We start from the raw sequence: 22,076 nt of genomic DNA on the forward strand, positions 1-22,076 counted from the left end.
ACCGTTATGCAGATGATACTCGGTTGTCCATGGGTGAAACATATTTTCGTGAAATATTGAGAAATGTCGAGCCATTTGTGGATAGTATTTTAAGGTATTTTAAGATGGATGACGAAGAACAGCCACTGACGAAGGAAATGACTTCTTTCTGGGTGAGTTTTGACACTTTTGTTTCTGTTTTTTTATAGCTGATTGCGACTTCCCGACTCAATATTAAAACTTTGAAAACATGATCAAAGAAGGTACTAAAACGTATTGATTGTCTCTTTTATTATTGTTTAGCTGCGAGAATTCTGACCTGCTCTAGTAGAAGAACTCACATTTCTCCGATCCTTAAATCTCTTCACTGGCTGCCAGTTTCCTTCAGGATCAACTTTAAAATTCTGGTTCTTACTTACAGAACTATTACTGGTCTGGGCTCCTCCTTTCATCAGTGATCTGATCCAGTCTTATTTACTTACTGCTGCCGAACAAAAGCACCTTAGATTGTGTGTTTTATTGCAAGTGAATATTTTTCTCTGCGTATGAAAAGCAGCTTTTAACATATCAAAGTAATATGTATATATATAATATTTTGTTTTCCGAGGTGATGTATTGAACCTTCAAGAAAAATGACCACCAGATGGCACTCCAATGTTGACAGCACCAGGTTGTGATTAAACTTTAATGTGTTTTCTTCACAGAAACAATGTTTCAGCGTCCCATCGTCGGCATGGTAACGGCTGGACTCTTCAGAGTGGCGTCTTCAGCTTTCCACTGGGAGGTGACGGTTTTGATCTGCGTGTAGAAGTTGATTCCCTGCAGACAGGAAGCGGGAAGTGTCTTTAAAATCACACAAATCGTGGTCGCTCTCTCTGTCCACCCTCCCAGCACTCTCTTCTTCACCTCCCCTAATGTATTCTGTCTTTCCATCACTAGGTTTTATTAATGATGATACAATTGTTCTTGTAAGTAAGTAAGTCATTTTTATTTATATAGCGCTTTTCCAGACCAGGGTCACAAAGCGCTTAAACAATCAAAACAATATTCAATAAAGTATATACTTTAAAGAGCAAGATAGGAAAATGACCATCTGGATCCAATAATATTTTGAAGAGTTCTTTACTGTCATTGTGTGTGTTGTGCGAGCACTGTCACTGATTTAAACTCATAAATAATGCAGAAATTAACAAATTAAATAAATGTTTTTTCCAGCTTCTCTACCATAAATCACTGTATCGCCAGCATTAGCATTAGCATTAGCATCAGCATTTATTAATTTAGCTACATTAGCAGTTGAGCTTTGACGATTCATTTTGGATTCGCTAATGTAGCTGTGTGAACCCTGAAAACTAGCATCTAGAGTTGATTCGACACTCTGAATAAACGTAACCCAATTCTCAACTCTTCTCACCTGTTTTCCGTAGAAGTTCATGTCTCCCCGGAAGGACCCCCTGGAGCCGGTGAAGGAGAACATGGGCAGCGGGACCGGGATGGGGACGTTGACTCCGACCTGGACACAAACACATACGTAAGTGCCACCTTTCCCAAAACAAAGTGCTGGTGACTAAGGACGAGAGAAACATGGACGACAATGGAGCGGGTAAACATCAGACGGGTTTGTTTGGAGACCACGTTTTGGGTTTGTTTGGAGCCGTTTTCGGTGACGCTGAGAGCGAGGAGAGCGAGTGTTTGTGGAGAGGAGCGCCGGCACATGGCCGGACCAGCATTCCCCGACATGTGAACAGCAAACACGAGTGGCTCCACGGCAAACAAACAGAATCTCTGCCCAGATCCAGAGGAATCCCTTCTCCGGTTTAATTCGGGCGCCATCGTTCACCTGGAAATGTTCCGTGTTGATTTTCGAAAGAACACATTTTAGTCTATTTGAGGCCGCCGCGGCGGGAAGTGGCGGCAAAGAGTTTTGGTAAACACGGCTAAACTGGACCCGGAGTAGAACCGTTGTCTTTGTGCCGAGGCTCACCTGTCCCACGTCCACCTCGTGGGTGTATTTGCGTGCGGTGGCGCCGTTGGTGGTGAAGATGGCGGTGCCGTTGCCGTACGGGTTATTGTTGACCAGCTTCACGGCGTCGTCCAGGTTGTTGGCCTCCAGGACGACCAGCACCGGCCCGAAGATCTCCTCCTTGTAGCACTTCATGTCGGGCTGTCGGGCGGAGACGGAATAAACATTTCGTTTTTTCATGTTTTATCAACCATTGATTAAATAAAAATGCATTAATTTAATCCATAATTCATACCTTTTTTTTAAAATGTTTTATATGTATTTAATATCAGAAAAATGTCTCATTTGGATCTTACAAATGATATTTAATATTATTTTATTGTAGATTAGAAGTTTTAATTCCTTTATTACATGTATTTAGTAAGAGATAAGTGTAAGGTCACTATTCAATTTCACCTCAAACTAGGGCTGTGTATTGGCAAGAATCTGCCGACACGATACGTATCACGATACACGGACAACAATACGATTGCGATACTGTAAGAAAAATTATATATTAGTAGTATTCTTTGAGTACTCGAGGAAGTCATAAATACTTCCGTTTGTTTTTGGAACCTAAATATGTCCAGACATCAGCTTTAAAATCAGCTGGAGTTGACTGTATCCTCTCGTCCTCAGTCATCGCTGGGATCCCGCATGATTCCTTTAGCTGCGAACTGCTGCCATCTAGCGGCCGGATGTTTAATTGCAACAAAAAATGAACAAACGCCGGGAATATCTGTATGTTACTTGTACATTTAAAAAATATATTTTACACACACTTTACCTGAAATGCTCTGAAATAAAAACCATAAAAAATACCTAATTTGAAAGCAAAACAAAAGTCAATTCAGTGCTATTGAATATAAATATCTTAAAATGTATCGATAACTGAAACTACATTTTACATATTTATATTTTGGAGTAAACTAAAACAAAAGTGTTGGTTCCAGGTACGTACAGTGACATTGGCGAGGACCGTGGGCCCCACGAAGTTCCCGTTCTCGTAACCCTCCACTTTGACGTTCCTGCCGTCTAGCAGCAAGGTGGCGCCCTGCTCCACGCCGCTCTGGATCAGGCCGCAGACCCGGTCCTTGGCCTGGGGTGAGATCAGGGGCCCCACGTCCGCACCCGCCTGGTCTCCTGGAAGGGCCCGCGGGAGAGACAAGCAACCATAAGGGTCGAGCGTTCGTAACAGGCCTACCGGCATTCCAGTGCCACAGGCGGGCGAGGGGCACCCCTGCGGCACTCCCTCGCACACCAGCACTTATGGGTTTCCTGTGCAGGACTCAAATTAGAGCGGCGATGGCTGCACTCGGGCGGACGATCCTCCGCGGCATCACTCTCTTGACAGCACCTCAAAACTCTAAACCGCCATCCAGGACCGGTGCCGCGGACCTGCCCGCAAAATTTGCAACATGGCTGACTCAACAAGCCCGACGAAACCCGGGCGGCTCTAATATGAGGGAGAGGTGCGGTGGTGGCGCCGTGTGTGGCCCCCGGGGGTGGACGGAAGCCACCACAGGATGGGGGGGGCGGGGCGGCACCAGGTGATTATACGTACCTGCGTTCACTCGCAGGGCCTTGGCCCGCTCCACCAGCTCGGGCAGCCAGCCGCGAGCCTCGCCCACCAAGATGGCGGTGGACAGGGCCATGCAGCGCTGACCCGCCGCCCCGAACGCCGCCCCCACCAGCTGGTTCAGAGTGTTCTCCTTGTTGGCGTCCGGCATCACCACGCCGTGATTCTTGGCTCCCTGCGACACCAGAGCACTCGTTAACCTGCCGTCTAATTGGAAAGGGTTTTGATTGACAGGATGATTGCAGCCAATTACGCCTCGGCTAGGAGCTTTTCTAGAAGAACACAAATCAAACTTGTCAGGTCCACTTTCCTTCAGCACTGTCGCAACATCTGAGCAGAACTTCATCGCGCGAGTCACTGTGGGCCGATGCCGCCTCCTGCTGGACACTCACGGTCATGACGAGATTGCATTTCTTACTAATGGGACCTTGTTAATGGGTCATTTGGAATGTTTCAAAATAAGAGTCTTTACATAATATATTTGTGTTTTTTAATGTGTACTTAAAGTGATCTTTTAGAGGTTATTCAGTTATTAAAATATAAGTAAGTAAGTAAGTAAGTAACTTTTATTTATATAGCGCTTTTCCAGACCAGGGTCACAAAGCGCTTAAACAATCAAAACAATATTCAATAAAGTATATACTTTAAAGGTTATCAACTGTAAAACCATATTTTTAAATTGCTATTAGCATCACTTCCTGTTTAGTAGGTTAAACCCTGGCAAACATCTGAGAGAATCAAGCCTGCAGTGAGTTTGTTGTGTAAAAATTATTCAATGATTCAGGCTTGAGAACAACTTTCTCTGTAATAAGAACACGTATTTATTTCTCTTACAATAGGGGGCGCTCTGGTTGCATGTTTTGATGTTGATCAAAGATGACGTTAGTGCGAGTCGCAGGTGTTTTTCGATGTGATGAGTCAGCAAGTCTACACACAGGCGGGTGTGGGGGGGGGGCGAGACACTTGTTAAGTCCCAAATTAACCCAAAACGTGTGTTTTTTTTACAGAGTGTGGGAGTAAACTTGAGTGCCCAGAGGAGACCCGCCCTGGTTTGCAATCACACGAAGTGAGACTTGAACCCACAATCTTCTCGCTGTGAGGCTGTGTTTACGTGTTGTTGGTCGCGAAGATGACAGGAGCGTCTCTCACCATGTTGGACTGAACCCTCTTCCCGTGTCGGGAGCCTCTCTCGTAGATGTACTCGCCCGCCTGGTTGGACCCCACGAAGCTGATGGCCTTGATGGACGGATGGTCGCAGATGAAGTTGACGGCTGCGGCATAACAACAACACTTTAGCGAAGACCTTGTGTGTGTCTGCATGAATGCTCTTTTAGTTTTCTTTGTTCACCAGCGTGTGCATCCGTAGGCTTGTGTGTTATTCATGTGTGTTTAAGTGTGTATTAGTACACATTTATGTATTTCCAAAATGAAAGTGTTTGAACAAATTTATCTGCTGTGCATTTTTGAAGTTGTGTGTTCATTTACATGTGAATGTTTGTAGTTGTCTGTTCACATATTATCACATATTAGTTGTTGCCTATGTACACGGTTATAGTTGTGTGTTTATATTTTTTTATGTGTGCACATTTTTAGTTGTGTGTTCATGTTTGTAGCTGTTGTGTATGTATATGTTTGCAGTTGTGGGTCCATGTTTGTAGTTGTGTGTCCATGTTTTTAGTTATTCTTCATGTCCATGTTTGTAGTTTTTGTTCATGTACATCTATGTAGTTGTGTGTTCATTTTTGTAGTTTTTGTTCATGTCCATGTTTGTAGTTGTAGTTGTTGTTCATGTACATGTTTGTAGTTTTGTATCCATGTTTTTAGTTGTTCTTCATGTCCATGTTTGTAGTTGTGTGTTCATGTTTGTAGTTTTTGTTCATGTCCATGTTTGTAGTTGTTGTTCATGTTTGTAGTTTTTGTTCATGTACATGTTTGTAGTTGTGTGTTTATGTTTGTAGTTGTTGTTCATGTACATGTTTGTACTTGTGTGTCCATGTTTTTAGTTGTTCTTCATGTCCATGTTTGTAGTTGTGTGTTCATGTTTGTAGTTTTTGTTCATGTCCATGTTTGTAGTTGTTGTTCATGTTTGTAGTTTTTGTTCATGTACATGTTTGTAGTTGTGTGTTTATGTTTGTAGTTGTTGTTCATGTACATGTTTGTACTTGTGTGTCCATGTTTTTAGTTGTTCTTCATGTCCATGTTTGTAGTTGTGTGTTCATGTTTGTAGTTTTTGTTCATGTCCATGTTTGTAGTTGTTGTTCATTTTTGTAGTTTTTGTTCATGTCCATGTTTGTAGTTGTTGTTCATGTTTGTAGTTTTTGTTCATGGACATGTTTGTAGTTGTGTGTTTATGTTTGTAGTTGTTGTTCATGTACATGTTTGTACTTGTGTGTTTATGTGTGTAGTGTTTGTGTATTTAAATGTTTGTAGTTGTTGTTTATGTATATGTTTTTAGTTTGTGTGTTTAGGTTTGTAGTTCAGGGCAATTTTTTTTGCGTATGTTTGTAGTTATTTTTGTGTTTATGTGCATATCAGTAGTTGTGTGTTCAGGTTATTTTAAGTGTTCATGTTTGTGTGTTGTGTATTGATATTTTTAGTTGTGTTTTCATGTTTGCAAGTTTAAAGTTATGTGTTCATGTTAATAGTTGTGTGTGTATGTTTCTAGTTGTGTGTTTATTTCGTGTGCATGTTAATAGTTGCGTGTGCATGTCTTTGTGCAAGTTTGTGTATATGTTTGTAGTGGTTTTTTGATACAAGTTGTATTTTTTTGGTAATGCTGTAGTCTTGTTAGTGTCTTTACGTCACTGAGGTTTGACGTGTGTTATTGTGTTTTAAGTGTGTGTGTCCAGGTGAAATCTCACCATCGTGTTGTCCGTGGATGACGTTGAGCGTCCCGTCTGGAGCGCCGGCGTCCTGCAGCATGCGGGCCAGCAGCATGGCGCAGGTGGGGACTCTCTCCGAGGGCTTGAGCAGGTAGGTGTTCCCAGTCACGAGGCCCATGGGGAACATCCACAGTGGGATCATGGCGGGGAAGTTGAAGGGGGCGATCCCGGCACACACGCCCAGCGGCAGACGCAGGGTGAAGGTGTCCATGTCTTTAGTGATGGAGGGCAGCGTCTCCCCCAACATGAGGGAGGTGATGCTGCAGGCGTGCTCCACCACCTCTGCACACAGCCCACATTAGGTGTGTGTTTGTGTGTGTGTGTACGTGTGTGTGTGTGTGAGACTCACGCAGGCCTCGGAACACGTCCCCCTCGGCATCAGCGAAGGTCTTGCCCTGTTCTACTGTGATGGACTGAGACAGCTCTTTCTGAAAAGAGAAACACATAATGAGCCATAACATTATGACCACATCATATTTAAAATAATTTGCTTGTTTATTAAAAAAGTAGAACACTTTAAATAGTAATGCTCAAATAAACTATTATAATATAATCTATTTAAACACAACAGAAGCGCTGTGAGAGTGAATACCTCTGCCAAGCTTTCCCGATAGGAATCCTTTTATCTAAATAGTTACAGCACTGATTCTTTAAAAAAAAAGTGGTTGTAATCCGCCAAAATATAATCATCAGTTCCTTGTCCTTTTTATGAAAGTTTGGTACAAATCTGTAAAACTATTTCCCGGAATAAACAGAGACATGATCTGCCGAGTGCATCCCTCAACCACATCTATTTCCAACTATGACCACTAGATGGAGGCAAACCAACACATATACAGTATATATATATATATATATATATATATATATATGTTTCTGCTCAACCATCGACTTACCATGTTGTCCTTGATCAGCTGCTGATAGCGAAGGAAGACCTGCTGTCGAGCCAGGATTGACGTCTCAGACCAGGACTGGAAAGCTCTGGAGCAAGAGTCCACTGCGGCGGTCATCTCCTCCTGGGTGGCTTTAGGAACCCGAGCGATCACCTCATTGGTCGCCTGTGGAGATTCAGTGAATATTAATTGTTTTTTTATCTAAAGTTAAGTATCACGTTACTTTAAACTGAGATAAAAAGGACCTTCCTAGAATAAATGTAGTCATAAATGAAAGTGTTATTGTTACTGCAGTAGTTAAGATTATTAATTAACTTTGTAGTGTTGAAGGGTCAGTCAAGGATAAAAGTACCTTTTGTGTCCCGTTCATGACTCTTAAATATGTCCAAATGTATTTAAAACTGTCGAATGAAGTGTTGAAAATGACATCATATTTTTGAGGATATTTATATATATTGTATATAAAACATTTAAGTTTCATTATTTTATTACAATTAATCATTATTAATCATTATTTATTTATGTCCCGCATACTTCCCTATAACATGTGCATATTCTGTTACAAAGACACAGTTTCTTTGAGTGTCATCACAGATTAAACCAATCAAACACTTGAAGGAGCCAAAGTCTCAAGCAGGCAAGTTCCCATAAGGTTTCATGTAATTTATATTAATATTATTTTTGAGTTTAAAAGACCATATATGGAGCAAACAACCGTCAGGCGGGTGACATTAATGAACGACTTTGTTTCCTTCACTTACAGGATTATGAATGTCCAGCCACTCTGAACTCTTGGATTCCACAAACTTGCCGTCAATGAATAGCTTGGTGGTCGGCTTATGGGCAGAGATAACAAAAGACAAACAAGTCACATCAATACAAGTCACATCAGCCGCATCAGGGCAGGAGGATTGACACTTACCACTGAGGACGAGTAGCACATGCGCCCCAACTTGAGGGGGATCTGAAACATAACAAACAATATGAAGAATTAAAGTGTTCATTGCAGCTTCGGATTAATAAGCAACTACAGAATATGGACTTGAGCTGAAGGAATGCAGGTCAAAGTTCATTTCTTTATGAATTTGCACAGCTCTACATCAAAATTATAATTTAAAAACAAGAATAATCATGACATAAAAAGGGCCAAGTCTGAAATCCAATGTATAGTTAGTGTAATAACTGCGTTATTGTGAGTCAAATACATGTAAAAAAAAAAAAGAAAAGAAAAAAAGAATCGCATATGCGTCGCTCAAAAGTTTAAAATAAAGTCATACCTTCGTCCTCAGCACAGTTCTTAAAGCTGCCATTGTTCAACTCTGATGTTAACTTGATCAACTTTTGCAGCGCAGACAGGTGAGTGTGGCTTTAACGGGCATATATGTTATAGTCTGAAGGCGGTGCTTGTAGACAGCATAAGGTTTCTACTGGCCGTAGAACCAATCACTCAAACTGAATACCGTGCGTCCACCAATCACCAGAGATTAAACGGATTGCTCCCGCCTTATTCGAGTATACGCTGCGGTCATTGGTTCAATCCTACCGACGTCTTTCAGTGCTAGCTTCTTGTTACGTAACCAAACGACAACTAGCTAAACAAATTAAAAAAGAAATTGTTGCACATTTAGTCGTACACTTTAATAAAATTAAAAATATCGCTATCGACTACTACAATGCGACTGTCGCTCAATTCCCTTGCGAAGGTATTGTGCTAACTGCTAATGTTGTTAGCAAACTTTGGAATCACAACTGCGCATGCGTTTGTTCTCTGTTTATATTTTTTTTAATGCACTTTTAATCAGATTTCATTGAATTTTGTTTCAGTGTCAGTTAAAACCGTTAGTATATTTTAATGTATTGGGTACATTTTAGCGAGAGACTGAAGGTGTGTGTAAGTAAGTAAGTAATTTTTATTTGTAAAGCGCTTTAAGTGTGTTGTGAAGTGTATAATGTGAAGCATCTGTAGTCAGGATGTTGCTTAGTCATGGACCAAAGATTGAGGAGGAGGGTGTTCGAGGGAGCCTGTGATTGGCTGCTGCAGAACCAAAGTTCTCTGCAGCCTCAACTTTTGTACTTCTCAGTTTCAACCTGCAGCCATGTCAGACCAAACCAAGGTGAAAATACCTTGAAGTGTCAACATGTTACCTCGTTTTCTAACGTCTCCTTCTTTGATCTCCAGCCCGTCCTGCACGGATACTTCAGAAGCTCCTGCTCCTGGAGGGTGAGGATCGGTGAGCAAAACTAAAACACATGTTGCTAAACAGTTGTGTAACTCCTGCTCTCCTTTTGTGTTGACGTAAAAAAAAAGCATTTGCACTCAAAGGTATTGAGATTGACCAGGTACCAGTCAATCTGATCAAAGATGGAGGCCAGCAGGTACAGAGATGTTCATCCTTCAGTGTTTTTATTTATCATAACTTGTGTGGGTTTTATCTCCTGCAGCTCACGGAGCAGTACAAGTCGTTGAACCCGATGCTGCAAGTTCCAGCGGTGGAGATTGACGGCGTCACTCTCTCTCAGTCGGTGAGCAAACCTTTAAAAGACCTTCCAGATGTTTCCTGGAACCACGTGGTCAACATGTTCCTCACGCAGCTGGCCGTGATCCAGTACCTGGACGAGACCAGACCTGGACCCCGTCTGCTGCCCACTGACCCCAAGAAGCGAGCTCAGGTCCGGATGATCAGCGACATGATCGCTTCTGGAATACAGCCCCTGCAGGTGAGCGTGTTTCCGGAGAAGCTTGAGGGTCTGTAGTGGACATCGTGCTGCGCAAAAATCACTTCAGTGACGGGAATTATTGTTTTTATTTTACTTTCAGCTGCAGGAATTGATTATCTAAGTAAATGATGCATCTTCTATTTTTTCTTCAATAAAGTCATCAATAAAGTAGTTTCAGATTAATATAAAAGAAAACAACTGTTTCTACTTATTTAATACAAAAATATGTGAATAAATGTCAGTGTTAACATTACACTGCTACTTCCCTGTCATAGTATTTAAGTGGTTCGAGATAAAAACTTTTCTTAAAATGTAATGTTAACACATATTATTAATGTCATAAAATGCTTTGGTTTTTTAAAGGTCATAGGTTTGGCTTAAGCTGTGCATTAAAATTAAAAGGGAGCAAGACGTCACTATAGTTGAACTGCCAACAGGGGGCAGTGTACAAGCAGACTTTGACTTTTGTCACCGATACAATCAGAATCAGACATTATTGTAAACACAGCAATAAAATACATTAAAGTAAAATAAGATACATTGCCACAAAATGGCATATAAATAACTAATAAATACGAAAATAAAACAATACATTACATTTTGTTAAATTAAGAGATTCCACACGTCTATGTAAAATGCTTTTAATTGATTTGTCGAAACATCACACATTTGTTTGAATATTTTCCTAGTTATTTTAAGATATTTCTTCAAAAAGTACATTTAATAAAAAATTTAAAAATAATTGTATGTTATAGGTGCTAAATATCTGCCAATTGGACATAAAGTTCGATTTCATTTTTCTCCTTTGAAATATAATGAAGCAAGAAAATTAATCTTTTTTTTTTTACTAATGTGTTAATTGCTTATTTTATACGTTATTTTCTTATTGTATTCTGTAATGCCAACACACAAAAAAAATCCTATGTTGTATTTACATAAAAAGTTTAGGATCCTGATAATTGTATAGCATTTTCTTTCATTATTGTACTGTAATGTGACCCTGCGTCCACCAGGAGGCAGCAAGCGCCACTTTTTTAGTGCTGTGATACATTTTGAGTCTATTTTACTCCTTTATTCAAATGGTGAACTCAAGGCCTCCCTTCAGATTTGGCAATCAAAAGTAACTGTTCTTTCTAAAACCCTTCAGAATTTACACGTGATACAGAAAATAGGAGCAGAGAAGGTTCCGTGGGCTCAGTACTTCATTCGTCGGGGGTTTCAAGGTTCGTAGACGTCTGATGAAAGTTGCTCCGACATGATTGACGTCGAGTTTCTCCCTCAGCTCTGGAGCCAGTTCTGAAGCAAACAGCGGGAGTTTACTGCGTCGGGGACGAGGTAGGAGAAGCGTAGCCGCCTGAGGATCCACGCACTGAGCTGTCAATCATCTTTTCAGGTTTCCATGGCCGACATCTGTCTGGTGCCACAAGTCTATAACGCCGAGAGGTTTGTCACAAAACACGTTTGAGTTTTACACCTGATGAGTTCAACGTCTTCTACTGCAGATTCAAAGTGGATCTGGACCAGTACCCGACCATCAGGCGGGTGAACGAGGGACTGCTGGAGCTGGAGGCGTTCACAGTGAGTCACCCGTCCTGTCAGCCGGACACACCAGCTGACCTGCGATCGTGAATAAACTCTCACAAAACACCACTAGTGTGACGGCGCTTTACATACAGACCAGTTGAACATGTTTTTATTAGGACCTTTAAGAATTTCACTGTCAAATTCAGACGCGTTGAACTGGCGAGCGCATTTGTCATGCAAACAAGCAGCTAAAAACCGTCAATCACATGCCAGGGATCTGCACCGTGAACCTGACGGTGTCGCAGTAGAAGGTACCGGAGCAGTCGGAACCTCCGAACACCAGCAGAGGGATTCGCTCGTCTTTTTGGGTTTCTGGGTCACCGGAGCGGCTCGTCACGATCATGCTGTGACCGGCTCGCGGTTTAGAGCCGAAGACCGGACACACAAGTGGACTCCACATGTTGTTTTCTGAGGGGAAGAAGAACAAAAAACACTTTTGCCTCAATTACTGTGTGCGTTAGTTCACATGTCATTTAAAAACAATATAAATATGCCCTTTTCAAAACAACTTTAATGTTTTACAAAGAAGATTTTCCTTAAAATTCCAATAAATTGTGTAAAAATGACCAATTTTCAATTTTTTTTAATGGCCGCATAAAAAAAAAAGATAAATTAAAAAGAGTGGGGGAAAAAAGGACCTTTTAAAAAATAAAAAAAAAACTAAACAATTTGTTAATGAACTGTAGATTTTATAAATACCATAATAAGAATTACAGGGAAATATTCAACCTTTATTAACCCTTGTGTAATTTCAGGGTCTAAGGCCTGAAAACAAATGTGTTTGTAGTATCCCTTGTGTTGCAATAAGGGTTAAGTAGCCCATTAAAAAAAACAACTATTGATCAAATAAAAAAAGAAAAATCAGAGCTGGAAGTTTGGGTCGAAGTGGAAGTCTAAGAAAAACACTCACCCATGTTGAAAACATGGACGTCGCTCAGCGCCCCGACCGCGCTGCAGCCCCCGCTCACCAGGACCCTGTTGTCCGAAACCGCCAACGCGGCGTGAAACCTGCGTCGGGGTTCACGACGTCAAGTCGACTTTTGCGGCATTAACGGCAAACCTGCTGCGACTCACCCGCGAGGCAGCGGCGCCATGTTGCCACCCTTGACGGCAGCGTACTCCATGAAGCCTGGCAGGAAACGAGTCGCCAGTTAAAAAACACCCGAGTCAGCGCTCCGACCTCGACAGACGCTCACCGAGGTCCAGAACGTGCAGGTCGTTCAGGTACGTGGCCGTTTTACGTCCTCCGAATATCAACATCTTCTTGGAGAGAAGCGTCACCGAGTGTCTGTGGAGATACAGCAGTGGACAGTCTGGTCACAGGGCGAGCCGCAGTGGTCAGTGGCCAGTTACCGACCCGAATCTAGGCGTGGGTTTGTCGCCCTCCACGATGGGCTGGTACCAGAGCTGGTCGTCGGGGTTGAAGATGTAGAGCGAGTTGCTGCAGGACTTGTCGGCGGACGAGGGTCCGGGTCGAACCCCCCCGAACACGAACAGCTCCCTCTTGTAAAAGACAGCCGAGTGATACGCCAGCGTGGGAATGTTCCCTTTGGCCTAGAGATCCAAGAACCTCCATTAGAACCCGATTGAGTCGGGAGAGTGGCGGTCAAAACCCACCGACACCAGCCTCCACCTCCAGGTCAGCGTGTCCAGCACGAACAGCTCGCTGTAGCGCTGACCCTCCCTCAGGCCGCCGTACACGTACAGGGCCTGGGACTCGGGGTCGAAGGTCGCCGAGTGACCCCTGCTCTGTGACGGCACCGGTCCAGAGGTGGACGAGGTCATCGGGTACCAGAAGTCGTTGTCTGCGGAGAGACGGGTGAGTGGAGCGGGACTTTTGGATCTCCTGTCAGCATGGAAACACTGACCCAGCTCCAGCTTCCACAGAGAGTCCGGGCAGGAGTTCTGGTCCGCGGCCTCGCCCCCCATTAGGACTGCCGTGTTCGGGTCGCTCAGACACATGGTGTGGCTCCAGCGCTGAGACGGACAAACTGAAGCTGACAACACAGAGAAAAGAAAAAAAGATTTGAAAATGATTCAGGCATCAAAACACTAACCGCCATTTGTTTAAATGTCTTTTGTTCGGATTGGATCAATTGAAATAAACTCCTAATAACCTTTTTTTTTTTTCTTAAATCATCAGAATAAACCTGTCGAAACTATTTTGAATAGGATGCAGATTTGAAATGTCTCATAGCTCTAAAATTGGTTATTTAGGATTTCTCACAAGATAAATTATATCGTTTTATATCGCTTTTCTTTTTCTTTTTTTGTCTCAAAATAAATATTAAAAGCCTCCTGGGTCAAAGTGACCCGGTGGCCCCAAAACAAATGCGTTTGTGGTATCCCTTGTGTTGTCTCTGGGTCAAGGTGAACGGATAAGAAAAGCAATGACTGCAGAAATTAATTCAATGTAGGATTATTAAAAAAAAAAAAAAGTGAAACGCAAGAAAAAAAAACAACAACATACAAATATTAAAAAAAACAAAAAACTTTTATAATGACATGTTAAAAAAACACCATTATAATAAATATTATATTAAATTAAAAAAAAAAAAAAAAAGTCTTTAGACTTGTGTCATCTCTGGGTCACGGTGCCAGTTGGCCCGAAAACTCAAGGGTTAACATAATTAACTACCTTTTCTATACATTGCTAGTAACTCACATTGTTATATTTTGTCTTATTTATTCATATTTAGAGTCAGATTACATTTTTAACAACTGGCCTCAAGGGCTTAAATGAATACACGTCTCGACAGGGAGTGGTTTTGATAACCCCGGGCTCACCTTCTCTGTCCTGGCTCTTGATCTGTGCCGTCATCTCCTCTCGACTGCTCATCCTGGACAGTCGCATTTTCTTGTGCGTGGGCGCCTGCTCCACGTCGCCCAAACCCTCCATGTCCTCGCCGCTCCAGGTCATGTGACCTCTCCTGCCGATGACCGTCCTGCGCGGTGTCTTGTCCTGCGAGGACACGGGATCAGACCAGAGGGGCTTGGACCGGGAGAGCCGGTTTCCCTGAAACTCTCACCGTCGGCCACAGTGAGCGCTTGCTGCCCCGGGTCACCTCGCTGGTGTCGACCGTGTTCACCTGGACGTCGGAGAAGACGCTGTCCACGAGTTGAGACACACTCAGAGTTTCCTAGGGGGGGGGAAGAGGAACCGACTGGTTTGGACCTCTGATGGTGGTCGTCATGGCGACTCACTTCATGCTGGTGCAGCGTGCAGGACAGGTCCATGACGCTCAGATCTCCTGGCTCCGCCCGAGACCTCTGGACCAGTGGGGTGCTGCTCAGAAGACCGGACCGGTCCTGGGTCGAGCTGCCCAACTGACAGAATCAGACGTCACCCCCCCGACTGGAAACTGGAGCCTCAAGTATGGCCATCGTAGCGCCCCCTAGCTCTGGACCACCCACCTCTCCAGACACCGTCAACACAATCTTGCCGTAGACCCCCCTCCTGCTCCTCTCCCTCGCCACGGCGACCACGTCTGGACTCCACTCGCCCTCGAACGTCAAACACCTGTTGGTCGGGAACATGATCCATAGAATCTCTTATGGCCACATGTGGCCCTTTAACTGTATTCTTGTGGCCATATAACTTTTATATCGGTTATATCCTTCTTTTATTCATTTATTTTTATCATTTTTAAATGAATCCAGTCTCATTTAGAAAAATGTTTACTTTTTCATTCTCCATAACTTTTATATCGTTGATTTCTAAGTTTAATTTCAGGATCAGAAACTTATATTGCTAAGTGTTATAAACACAACGGAGGTTTTGTGGTATTACAGAATAAAATAATGAGAAAATATAGTTGAAATGAAAAGAGATTTATGAAACCCTAACACATGAAATGACATAAATATCTGAATAATAAATAAATATAATTACATATGTATCTAGTAATTGGGAAAACCTTTAATGTCATTTTCTTGAACATCACAGACTTAATTTTATATTATTGTTTTTGATTTATATTAAATACAATTTTATTATGAACATGTATAATATGTTCACTTTTATGCTTTATTAATTAGTGGAATATCTGTAAATACATTTTTTTAATGGTCCTTCTTGTAAATATATCTTTCTCTTTTAAAAAAAATGTGAGTAAATATATTATTTTACATAATATTATTATTATAAATATCATTTTGAAAGAAAATGTACATTTAATTTTTAACTAAAAGTTTATTTTAAGTGCTTAACATGCACTTTTACTTTTATACTTTGTTAGTAACTTTTGAATTATGGATTTCTTTATGTTTTCTATGCATTTATTTCTGACAACAGAATTTCTCCTTTGGGAGATCGATAAAGAATCTATCTATAAAAAAAATATTGAAAATGATACGCATTATTATTTATTTTACTTTTTTTTCCCCATCATATTTTGTTGTTTTTTTTCGAATTTAATTGCCCACCCTCCTCTTGTACACTCGAAGTAAAAAAAAAAAAGAAGAAGAAATAGTGATTTCTAAGTTTTCCACGATTTACCGAACTTCTGACGTAAGAGCTCCGATCCTCTGCGGCGCTACGTCAGCACCGACCAGCACGTCCACCATGACGCTGGTCTCGCTCGACATCCAGTCTCCGAGCCCGAAGATCACCAGCTGTTTGGGCAGCGGTAACGGAAGGTGCACATGGAAGCTCCTGCTGCCGGATTTGCTGCAGGAAGTCAAGCGTTGTAACGTCCACATCACTTCCGGTCAGAAGTGTTTTGGTTGTTTTTTGTCCTACCTGACGAACTGTCGCGGCGCGTCACGCAGAGACCAGAGCACGTAGAAGGTCAACTTCCCCATCCTGCTCGAAGAGTCGAACCAGCAACCTTCTCTGACGGACTGTGATTGAGAAGAAGCTGCGCAGCTGCTGACAATTAATCACCATGACGACGGCTGTGGCGCCATTTGTGATCAAAGCTGACTCTGACACGGTTATATCCTTCTTTTTTTTTTTTTTAAATCATTTTAAAATTAATCCAGTCGCAGTTATGACTTCAACTCTATTTTAGATACATGCAAATGTTTACTTTTTCATTCTCCATAACTTTTATATCGTTGATTGTTCTTATTTTATTTTTATTTATTTATAAAAAAAAATGCTGTATTGCTTAGGCTAATTGGAAAAAAAAACAATTAGATTCTACCTAACCTAACCTATTACTAAGTTTAATTTCCGAATCAGAGACTTATATTGCAAGTGTTGTCAACACAACGGAGGGTTTGTGGTATTACAGAATAAAATAGTCATAATATAAATGAAACGAAAAGAGATTTATACGTTTAGATAAAACATGAAATGACATATAAATATCTGAATAATAAATAAAAACTTACATATGTATCTAGTAATTGTGAAAACCTTTAACGGTATTTTCTTAAACATTACAGACTTAATTTTATATTATTGTTTTTTATTTATTTTAAATACAAATTGAGTATGATACAAATGGAGAAAACGCATATATATATATATATATATATATATATATATATAATCTTAAATGCCTTTTTTTTATTACCATTTATTTTTTAACCTAAAGTCAAAAAAACAATATTTAAAAAATGTTTTAGTTTTTTTCTTTCCATATGTTTCAACAGTTTAGGATAATTTAATTATTATAATTAATCAGTGAAGCGATGACAGACTAACTGTCTTATCGTAGCATTTGTGGAATGAACACGTGTCACTGCTCCTGTGTTGCCAGGTCACCAGGTTCAGTTTTCATCAGAAAAGAAAGAAATAAAAAAAACATTCTGGATTTAGCAAACGAGTCCCAGACTAGAGGCTCGACTTTTCACATAGGAGGGCAACCCAGGATGTGAATGGGCGGAGTGAACACAAACACCTGCGTGGACGTCTGGTAGATCTTCAGGTGAGACGTACCTGCTTCATCTGGCAACCCCCTCCCCCCCAAAGACACCTGACTACAGGATTTAATGAACCCACAGGAGACCTCGGAGGATCAAGAGAATCTTTATTTAGGAACAAACTCTTCAAGGACTGACGATGTGCAGAAACAGAAACACACAAGAGGAGATCAAAGAAACGCGACACCTGAACACAACAAGACAGGTGTGAACAGGTGTGAACAGGTGTGAACAGGTGTGAACAGGTGAGTCGGTCAAAACTGCTGCTTCTCTTCATCAGTGACACAACTGCTATATTTGCTTTTAATAATCACACTTTAAATTTCATCAAGACTAAATAAATCTGTAGATCTACATTGAGATATATGTCTTAAATATAACGGATCATTTGAGGTAAATATATAAATATATTTGGTGAAAATATAAATAGTAAATTATTTCTCTATTTATCTTTAAAAGAACAAGAAAATTGCTTTTTTATGTTGATGACAAATTATTTATCCAACCTTTATTTAACCATGAAAAATTAAGTCAATGCAATAATGTATTATTGATAAATGTTAATAAACATTTGAATTATTTGAAATTAACTGTTATTTAATAAAGAACTTTTGAAGAAAACTATTTCTTTAGAATGACTAAAAATTATATTTATAGACTTTTTAATTGAACTATGAATTATTTTTTAATCAAGAAAATAATGATTTACATAAAATTGAATTTATAAAAATAAAGCATTTAAACCATGTAAATATTATTTAAAAAAAAAACCTTTCAAAATATATATATATTTAATAAACTTTAATAATAAACCTCTAAGTCTTTTTTTTTTGGGTCAAACATTCAGAATGGAGAGAACCAGCAGATTCGACATCACAGCGAGCACGACGCCGCCTCAGTCGCTCAAATTAAACGCAAATATTGGACCTACATTACGTAACGATAAGGCTTTTATTTGGGTCGTAAAAACACACACGGGTCAGCGCTCGGGGGCCGGAAGCTTCAGCAGAAGTCGGACTCAGTTCCGAGAGCGGCGGCGGCGAAAAGCAGCACTTGTTGCGGCGACGAGCTTCTTCAGACGCGAGACATTCAGATCGCAGACGAACGAGCAGCGTGATAAAAAATAAAGGCTTTTTTTTTCTTCTGAGAGAGTTCAGGCGCTGTAGTGGACCCGGTAGTAGAGAGTCTTGTTCCGCCACAGAGAGTACGAGTTGTCGAACTTCAGCAGGTACGTGCCGTCGCCCGAGAACTCGTGGCTGCCGCCGCACACCGCCATGTGGCTGTCCTGCCGGTACACGGGTAGGATCTCCGCCACCGTGCTGCTGCCGCCGCCGGACGCTTTGGACCCTTTTTCCACGTCTCCGTTGCTGACCGTACCTGTAGAACACAGAAGTCTTGAGTCTCCGCCTGAAAACCACCGCCGTCTTCATCACCACTTCTCACCTTCCAGCTCGTCCTCCTCGTCTTCGTCGTCGCTGGACTCGCTGACGTGCACGGTGATGGAGCGGCTGGTGACGGGGCTGCAGTCGAAGTAGACGCCGAAGCCAATGTCGTAGCCGTCGGTGGCGAACTCCCAGCTGACCTTCTTGGCCTCGTGCACGGTGGGCACGTGCACGGTCATGATGTCGCCGCGGTAGACGGTCACGACCGAGTCCTTCTCCGTGCGCAGCTTCGCCTTCAGCTCCTTCACCGCCGCCGACGTCCACGTGGCCGCCGGCTTCAGCGCCGGCATCTCGGCTACACAGGGGGGCACAGTTTTTTAGGATCCGGGTTCTGAACGAGACCGGAACCGACCCACCTTTTGCCTGGGAGGACGAGGAGCTGCTGGAGGTTCTGGTGTGCTCCGGTTCCTTCTCTGCTGGTACGTCTGCGACCGTCTGTTCCTGCACAAGAACACAAGCTGACTCCAGATGCCGTGATTAACCCATGAGTCATTCAAGCTATGACTCACTGCAGATTTATAGAACTTTGATTAACATAAATAATTACAAATACGACATAGTTATTCGTTAAATTATGTTTGCTGGTATTGAGCTTGTGTGGAAGTATGTTACAACCAACAGAATATTAAATGGTTAAATCTAACACTTACATTTTAAAACTTTGATTAAAAACATTTAAATCATATTTATTTTTGGTGTTTAAGTGTTGATTTAAAAAAAACTTTATTGAAAGGTTGAATTAGTGTCGTTTTTAATAATTAATATACACAACGCCAAAAGATTTTTGACATCGAGTTTGATATTCTAATCGCAAGAAATCTAAAATACATTTTCTAACAACTATATATTTTTAGCAAATTAGTTTAAAAATAAAATTGTTAGCACTAATATATCAATGTGGTATTATTATAATTATTACAGAGAGACATTTGGAAAATGTTTTGAATTATTCAAATCAAATTCTATGTGTAAATGCAAAACGAATAGACTCAGGGACTCATTCATTCCTCATGCTATTAGATTGTTCAATTGTGAGTTTGGGGGCAGGAGTGGAGAGAAAGTATCATGATGTTCTAGTCTATGTTAGTCTTTGTATCCTTTGTATTTGTTGTTTTTCTTTGATCAATGTTCTTTATCTTTAGACTTAGATTGTATCATCTTGTTCTTACTCTTAATTTCTCTTTGTTTTTGTTCTTATTTTTATTTTTATTATTTTTATGAATTATTGCTGTATTTGCTGTGGATAATTGAAAAAAACAAAGCTATTAAATTCTACCGAACTTAACCTAAATGCTAAATCATGTATTAAAAAAAACAATTGCGAAAGAAACAACAAAAATCAACCTTTTAATATCCAAATTATTGAATTTAATAGTTAAAAAATAAACAAACCAATGCTTAAAATAACTTTGACAACATTTTCGACAACATTTGCATTATTATGAGGGCACTGATGCGCTTTCATAGTTTCTGACTAAACAGGAAGTGACTTCTGCCTTTGACAAGCTTATTGCTGGTAAAGAAAGTTGATAAAACATTAGTTTTATAAAATAAATGAATAAGCAACAGCCATTATTGGGGACATCGTAGTTTAAAAAACGTTGGTTTTTTTAAGAACATCCGTTTATATCGTGATATTGTGCGTTATATCGTGTGATTTTGTAGCTATTTTAATATATTTAATTAAATTTTTAAGGAGATTTATCAGCTCGCGTTTGTCGCCCCAAGTCAGGACTCGCGAAACAACAAGTGAGTGTCAGTCAACAAATCTTTCTTTTCCTGTTTCCTCTACTTTTTTCACCGATAATCTCCGATTTCACGCAAACGCATCACCGAGCAACAGGCGTCCAAAAGAGTCTCACCTGACCCTCATCTCTCGTCTCCATTTCCGGTCGATGGTGGACCAGTCGAGTCCCCGTCGACAGATCCGTGCTGTGCAGACTGTTGGTGACACACGCACGCGTGCACGTCAACAACGCAACAGGTGACTCGTCAAAAAAACGACTCACCTGTCCGGAGGTGAAGAAGAAGAGTCGCACTGGCGGGAAGAGATCCCCGGGAAGGAGGTGAAGGAGAGCGAAGAGAGTCTGGACTGCAGCTCGGAGGAGGAACCGAGCTTCTCCATGTCTGCGGGGCAACAAACACAGCGTCAGTCCCGCCCCTCAGGGAGGGTCTCAGGTCCGCCTCCAACCCCCGGAACATCAGGTCCAAACACAGGTGAGAGACTCGAGACCAGGTGGTTCTCCTCCATCCTCCTCGCGCTAGCTGTTAGCATGTAGCGTTAGCCGGCTAGCATGCGAGGGAAAGAGGCCGGAAAGCGGGTGAGTCTCACCCCAGTGTCGCTGTCGGAGGAGACGTGTTGGTTCTCGGCTGGAGGTGAAGTCAGAGAAGCAGGAAACTCGCGTCCATTTCCCCCGCGATCATGTGACGGACGTCCCGCTGCTGCCGCCGCTGCTGGGTCGACTGGGAGTGAAGCGCATCTTTCAGTCGGTTCCTGTTGGACGAACGACTCTCCAGGAAACCGATGTCGATAAAAGTTCATAATGACGTTGATGTTCAGACACATTATTCATTTGTTTTTTTTTATTTTATTTTAATTATATTGTTGCACAAGGTCAATTATTAATTACTTTATTGTTATAATCATAATATTGTTATTAATAATAAGATTTATCCGGCTCTTTGTTTTGTGTTCCTGGACTTTGATGACCAATTTCGTTCCAAACCTTGTGAATTAAAGGCCAATAAATAAAATTCCTTGAATATATCCTTAAATATATTTTTTATTAGATAGATACTTTATTCATCTCCTTAGAGAAATTCTCGGTTCAGCAGCTCCAGAATATGTTACAAAGAAATGGAACAAAGAGGCATGCAAGTTATGTACAGTCTAAAATATACTCAAACATATGTATAAAAAAGAAAAAAATGTAAAATAAAAAATATAAAAACGTTAAAAAGAATGGGATGAATCTATTATCAATATAAATACATATTTAGTGAATGTAGCTATTGATATACTGACCTATTGTAAGAAGTAACTCAAGAATCTAATTCGTGACGTAAGGATTTCTTATATTTTTGGATACGACTTGTAAAAAAAGTAGTTATGAATATTTGTCAACA

The 22,076-nt window shown here is 41.1% G+C and overlaps 4 protein-coding genes across 7 annotated transcripts; 1 reads left to right on the top strand and 3 right to left on the bottom strand.

Moving 5' to 3' along the window:
• Positions 1-636: 636 nt before the first annotated feature.
• On the bottom strand, positions 637-8,717 carry aldh6a1 (aldehyde dehydrogenase 6 family, member A1). Its single transcript, XM_087779452.1, has 12 exons — positions 8,613-8,717; positions 8,258-8,299; positions 8,097-8,171; positions 7,339-7,500; positions 6,792-6,870; positions 6,422-6,724; positions 4,710-4,831; positions 3,546-3,735; positions 2,943-3,124; positions 1,964-2,143; positions 1,394-1,492; positions 637-798 (listed from the first exon to the last, which is right to left on the bottom strand). Exons 1-12 carry the CDS (start codon positions 8,643-8,645, stop codon positions 694-696), a joined length of 1,572 nt encoding a protein of 523 aa, XP_087635578.1. The 5' UTR covers positions 8,646-8,717; the 3' UTR covers positions 637-693.
• Positions 8,718-8,896: 179 nt separating this feature from the next.
• Positions 8,897-11,703, top strand: gstz1 (glutathione S-transferase zeta 1). 2 transcript variants are annotated; one of them, XM_087779453.1, is made up of 9 exons: positions 8,897-9,038; positions 9,515-9,566; positions 9,644-9,711; positions 9,778-9,858; positions 9,928-10,053; positions 11,201-11,276; positions 11,336-11,388; positions 11,447-11,496; positions 11,556-11,703. In XM_087779453.1, the coding sequence occupies exons 1-9, from the start codon at positions 9,009-9,011 to the stop codon at positions 11,680-11,682; spliced, it is 663 nt and encodes a 220-aa protein (XP_087635579.1). In that variant the 5' UTR covers positions 8,897-9,008; the 3' UTR covers positions 11,683-11,703. The 2 variants fall into 2 exon arrangements, with proteins under 2 accessions (XP_087635579.1, XP_087635580.1); XM_087779454.1 differs by lacking the exon at positions 8,897-9,038 and adding an exon at positions 9,302-9,449.
• Positions 11,704-11,834: 131 nt separating this feature from the next.
• Positions 11,835-16,598, bottom strand: LOC148060708 (uncharacterized). Its single transcript, XM_087779455.1, has 13 exons — positions 16,379-16,598; positions 16,136-16,306; positions 15,052-15,157; positions 14,842-14,964; positions 14,667-14,777; positions 14,425-14,599; positions 13,506-13,634; positions 13,255-13,442; positions 12,995-13,191; positions 12,834-12,925; positions 12,712-12,766; positions 12,548-12,645; positions 11,835-12,045 (listed from the first exon to the last, which is right to left on the bottom strand). Exons 1-13 carry the CDS (start codon positions 16,438-16,440, stop codon positions 11,840-11,842), a joined length of 1,713 nt encoding a protein of 570 aa, XP_087635581.1. The 5' UTR covers positions 16,441-16,598; the 3' UTR covers positions 11,835-11,839.
• A 1,000-nt stretch (positions 16,599-17,598) lies between these two features.
• tmed8 (transmembrane p24 trafficking protein 8) lies at positions 17,599-21,473 on the bottom strand. 3 transcript variants are annotated; one of them, XM_087780247.1, is made up of 6 exons: positions 21,283-21,473; positions 20,960-21,077; positions 20,813-20,891; positions 19,307-19,385; positions 18,952-19,245; positions 17,599-18,885 (listed from the first exon to the last, which is right to left on the bottom strand). In XM_087780247.1, exons 2-6 carry the CDS (start codon positions 21,073-21,075, stop codon positions 18,662-18,664), a joined length of 792 nt encoding a protein of 263 aa, XP_087636373.1. In that variant the 5' UTR covers positions 21,076-21,077; positions 21,283-21,473; the 3' UTR covers positions 17,599-18,661. The 3 variants fall into 3 exon arrangements, with proteins under 3 accessions (XP_087636373.1, XP_087636372.1, XP_087636371.1); XM_087780246.1 differs by having other exon boundaries at positions 19,307-19,391; positions 20,960-21,215; positions 21,283-21,466; XM_087780245.1 differs by having other exon boundaries at positions 19,307-19,391; positions 21,283-21,463.
• Positions 21,474-22,076: the final 603 nt, after the last annotated feature.

The sequence above is a fragment of the Callionymus lyra genome, chromosome 18, assembly GCF_982586985.1.
Source record: "Callionymus lyra chromosome 18, fCalLyr1.hap1.1, whole genome shotgun sequence".
Classification (NCBI taxonomy): Eukaryota; Metazoa; Chordata; class Actinopteri; order Syngnathiformes; family Callionymidae; genus Callionymus; species Callionymus lyra.

Coding starts and splice junctions, on each gene's coding strand:
- aldh6a1 (XM_087779452.1), bottom strand. CDS start 8,645: ATGGCAGCTTTAAGAACTGTGCTGAGGACGAAG. Junction 3,125..3,545: donor GGCCCTGCGAGTGAACGCAG/GTACGTATAATC, acceptor GGGCCCTTCCAG/GAGACCAGGCGGGTGCGGAC. Junction 799..1,393: donor TGAACTTCTACGGAAAACAG/GTGAGAAGAGTT, acceptor TCCTGTCTGCAG/GGAATCAACTTCTACACGCA.
- gstz1 (XM_087779453.1), top strand. CDS start 9,009: ATGCGACTGTCGCTCAATTCCCTTGCGAAG. Junction 9,039..9,514: donor CGCTCAATTCCCTTGCGAAG/GTATTGTGCTAA, acceptor TTTGATCTCCAG/CCCGTCCTGCACGGATACTT. Junction 11,389..11,446: donor TTTACTGCGTCGGGGACGAG/GTAGGAGAAGCG, acceptor TCATCTTTTCAG/GTTTCCATGGCCGACATCTG.
- LOC148060708 (XM_087779455.1), bottom strand. CDS start 16,440: ATGGGGAAGTTGACCTTCTACGTGCTCTGGTCTCTGCGTGACGCGCCG. Junction 14,965..15,051: donor TGTTGACGGTGTCTGGAGAG/GTGGGTGGTCCA, acceptor TGATTCTGTCAG/TTGGGCAGCTCGACCCAGGA. Junction 13,635..14,424: donor CAAGAGCCAGGACAGAGAAG/GTGAGCCCGGGG, acceptor CTGTGTTGTCAG/CTTCAGTTTGTCCGTCTCAG.
- tmed8 (XM_087780246.1), bottom strand. CDS start 21,075: ATGGAGAAGCTCGGTTCCTCCTCCGAGCTGCAGTCCAGACTCTCTTCG. Junction 19,246..19,306: donor CTCGTCCTCCCAGGCAAAAG/GTGGGTCGGTTC, acceptor CCCCCTGTGTAG/CCGAGATGCCGGCGCTGAAG. Junction 18,886..18,951: donor CGAGGAGGACGAGCTGGAAG/GTGAGAAGTGGT, acceptor TGTGTTCTACAG/GTACGGTCAGCAACGGAGAC.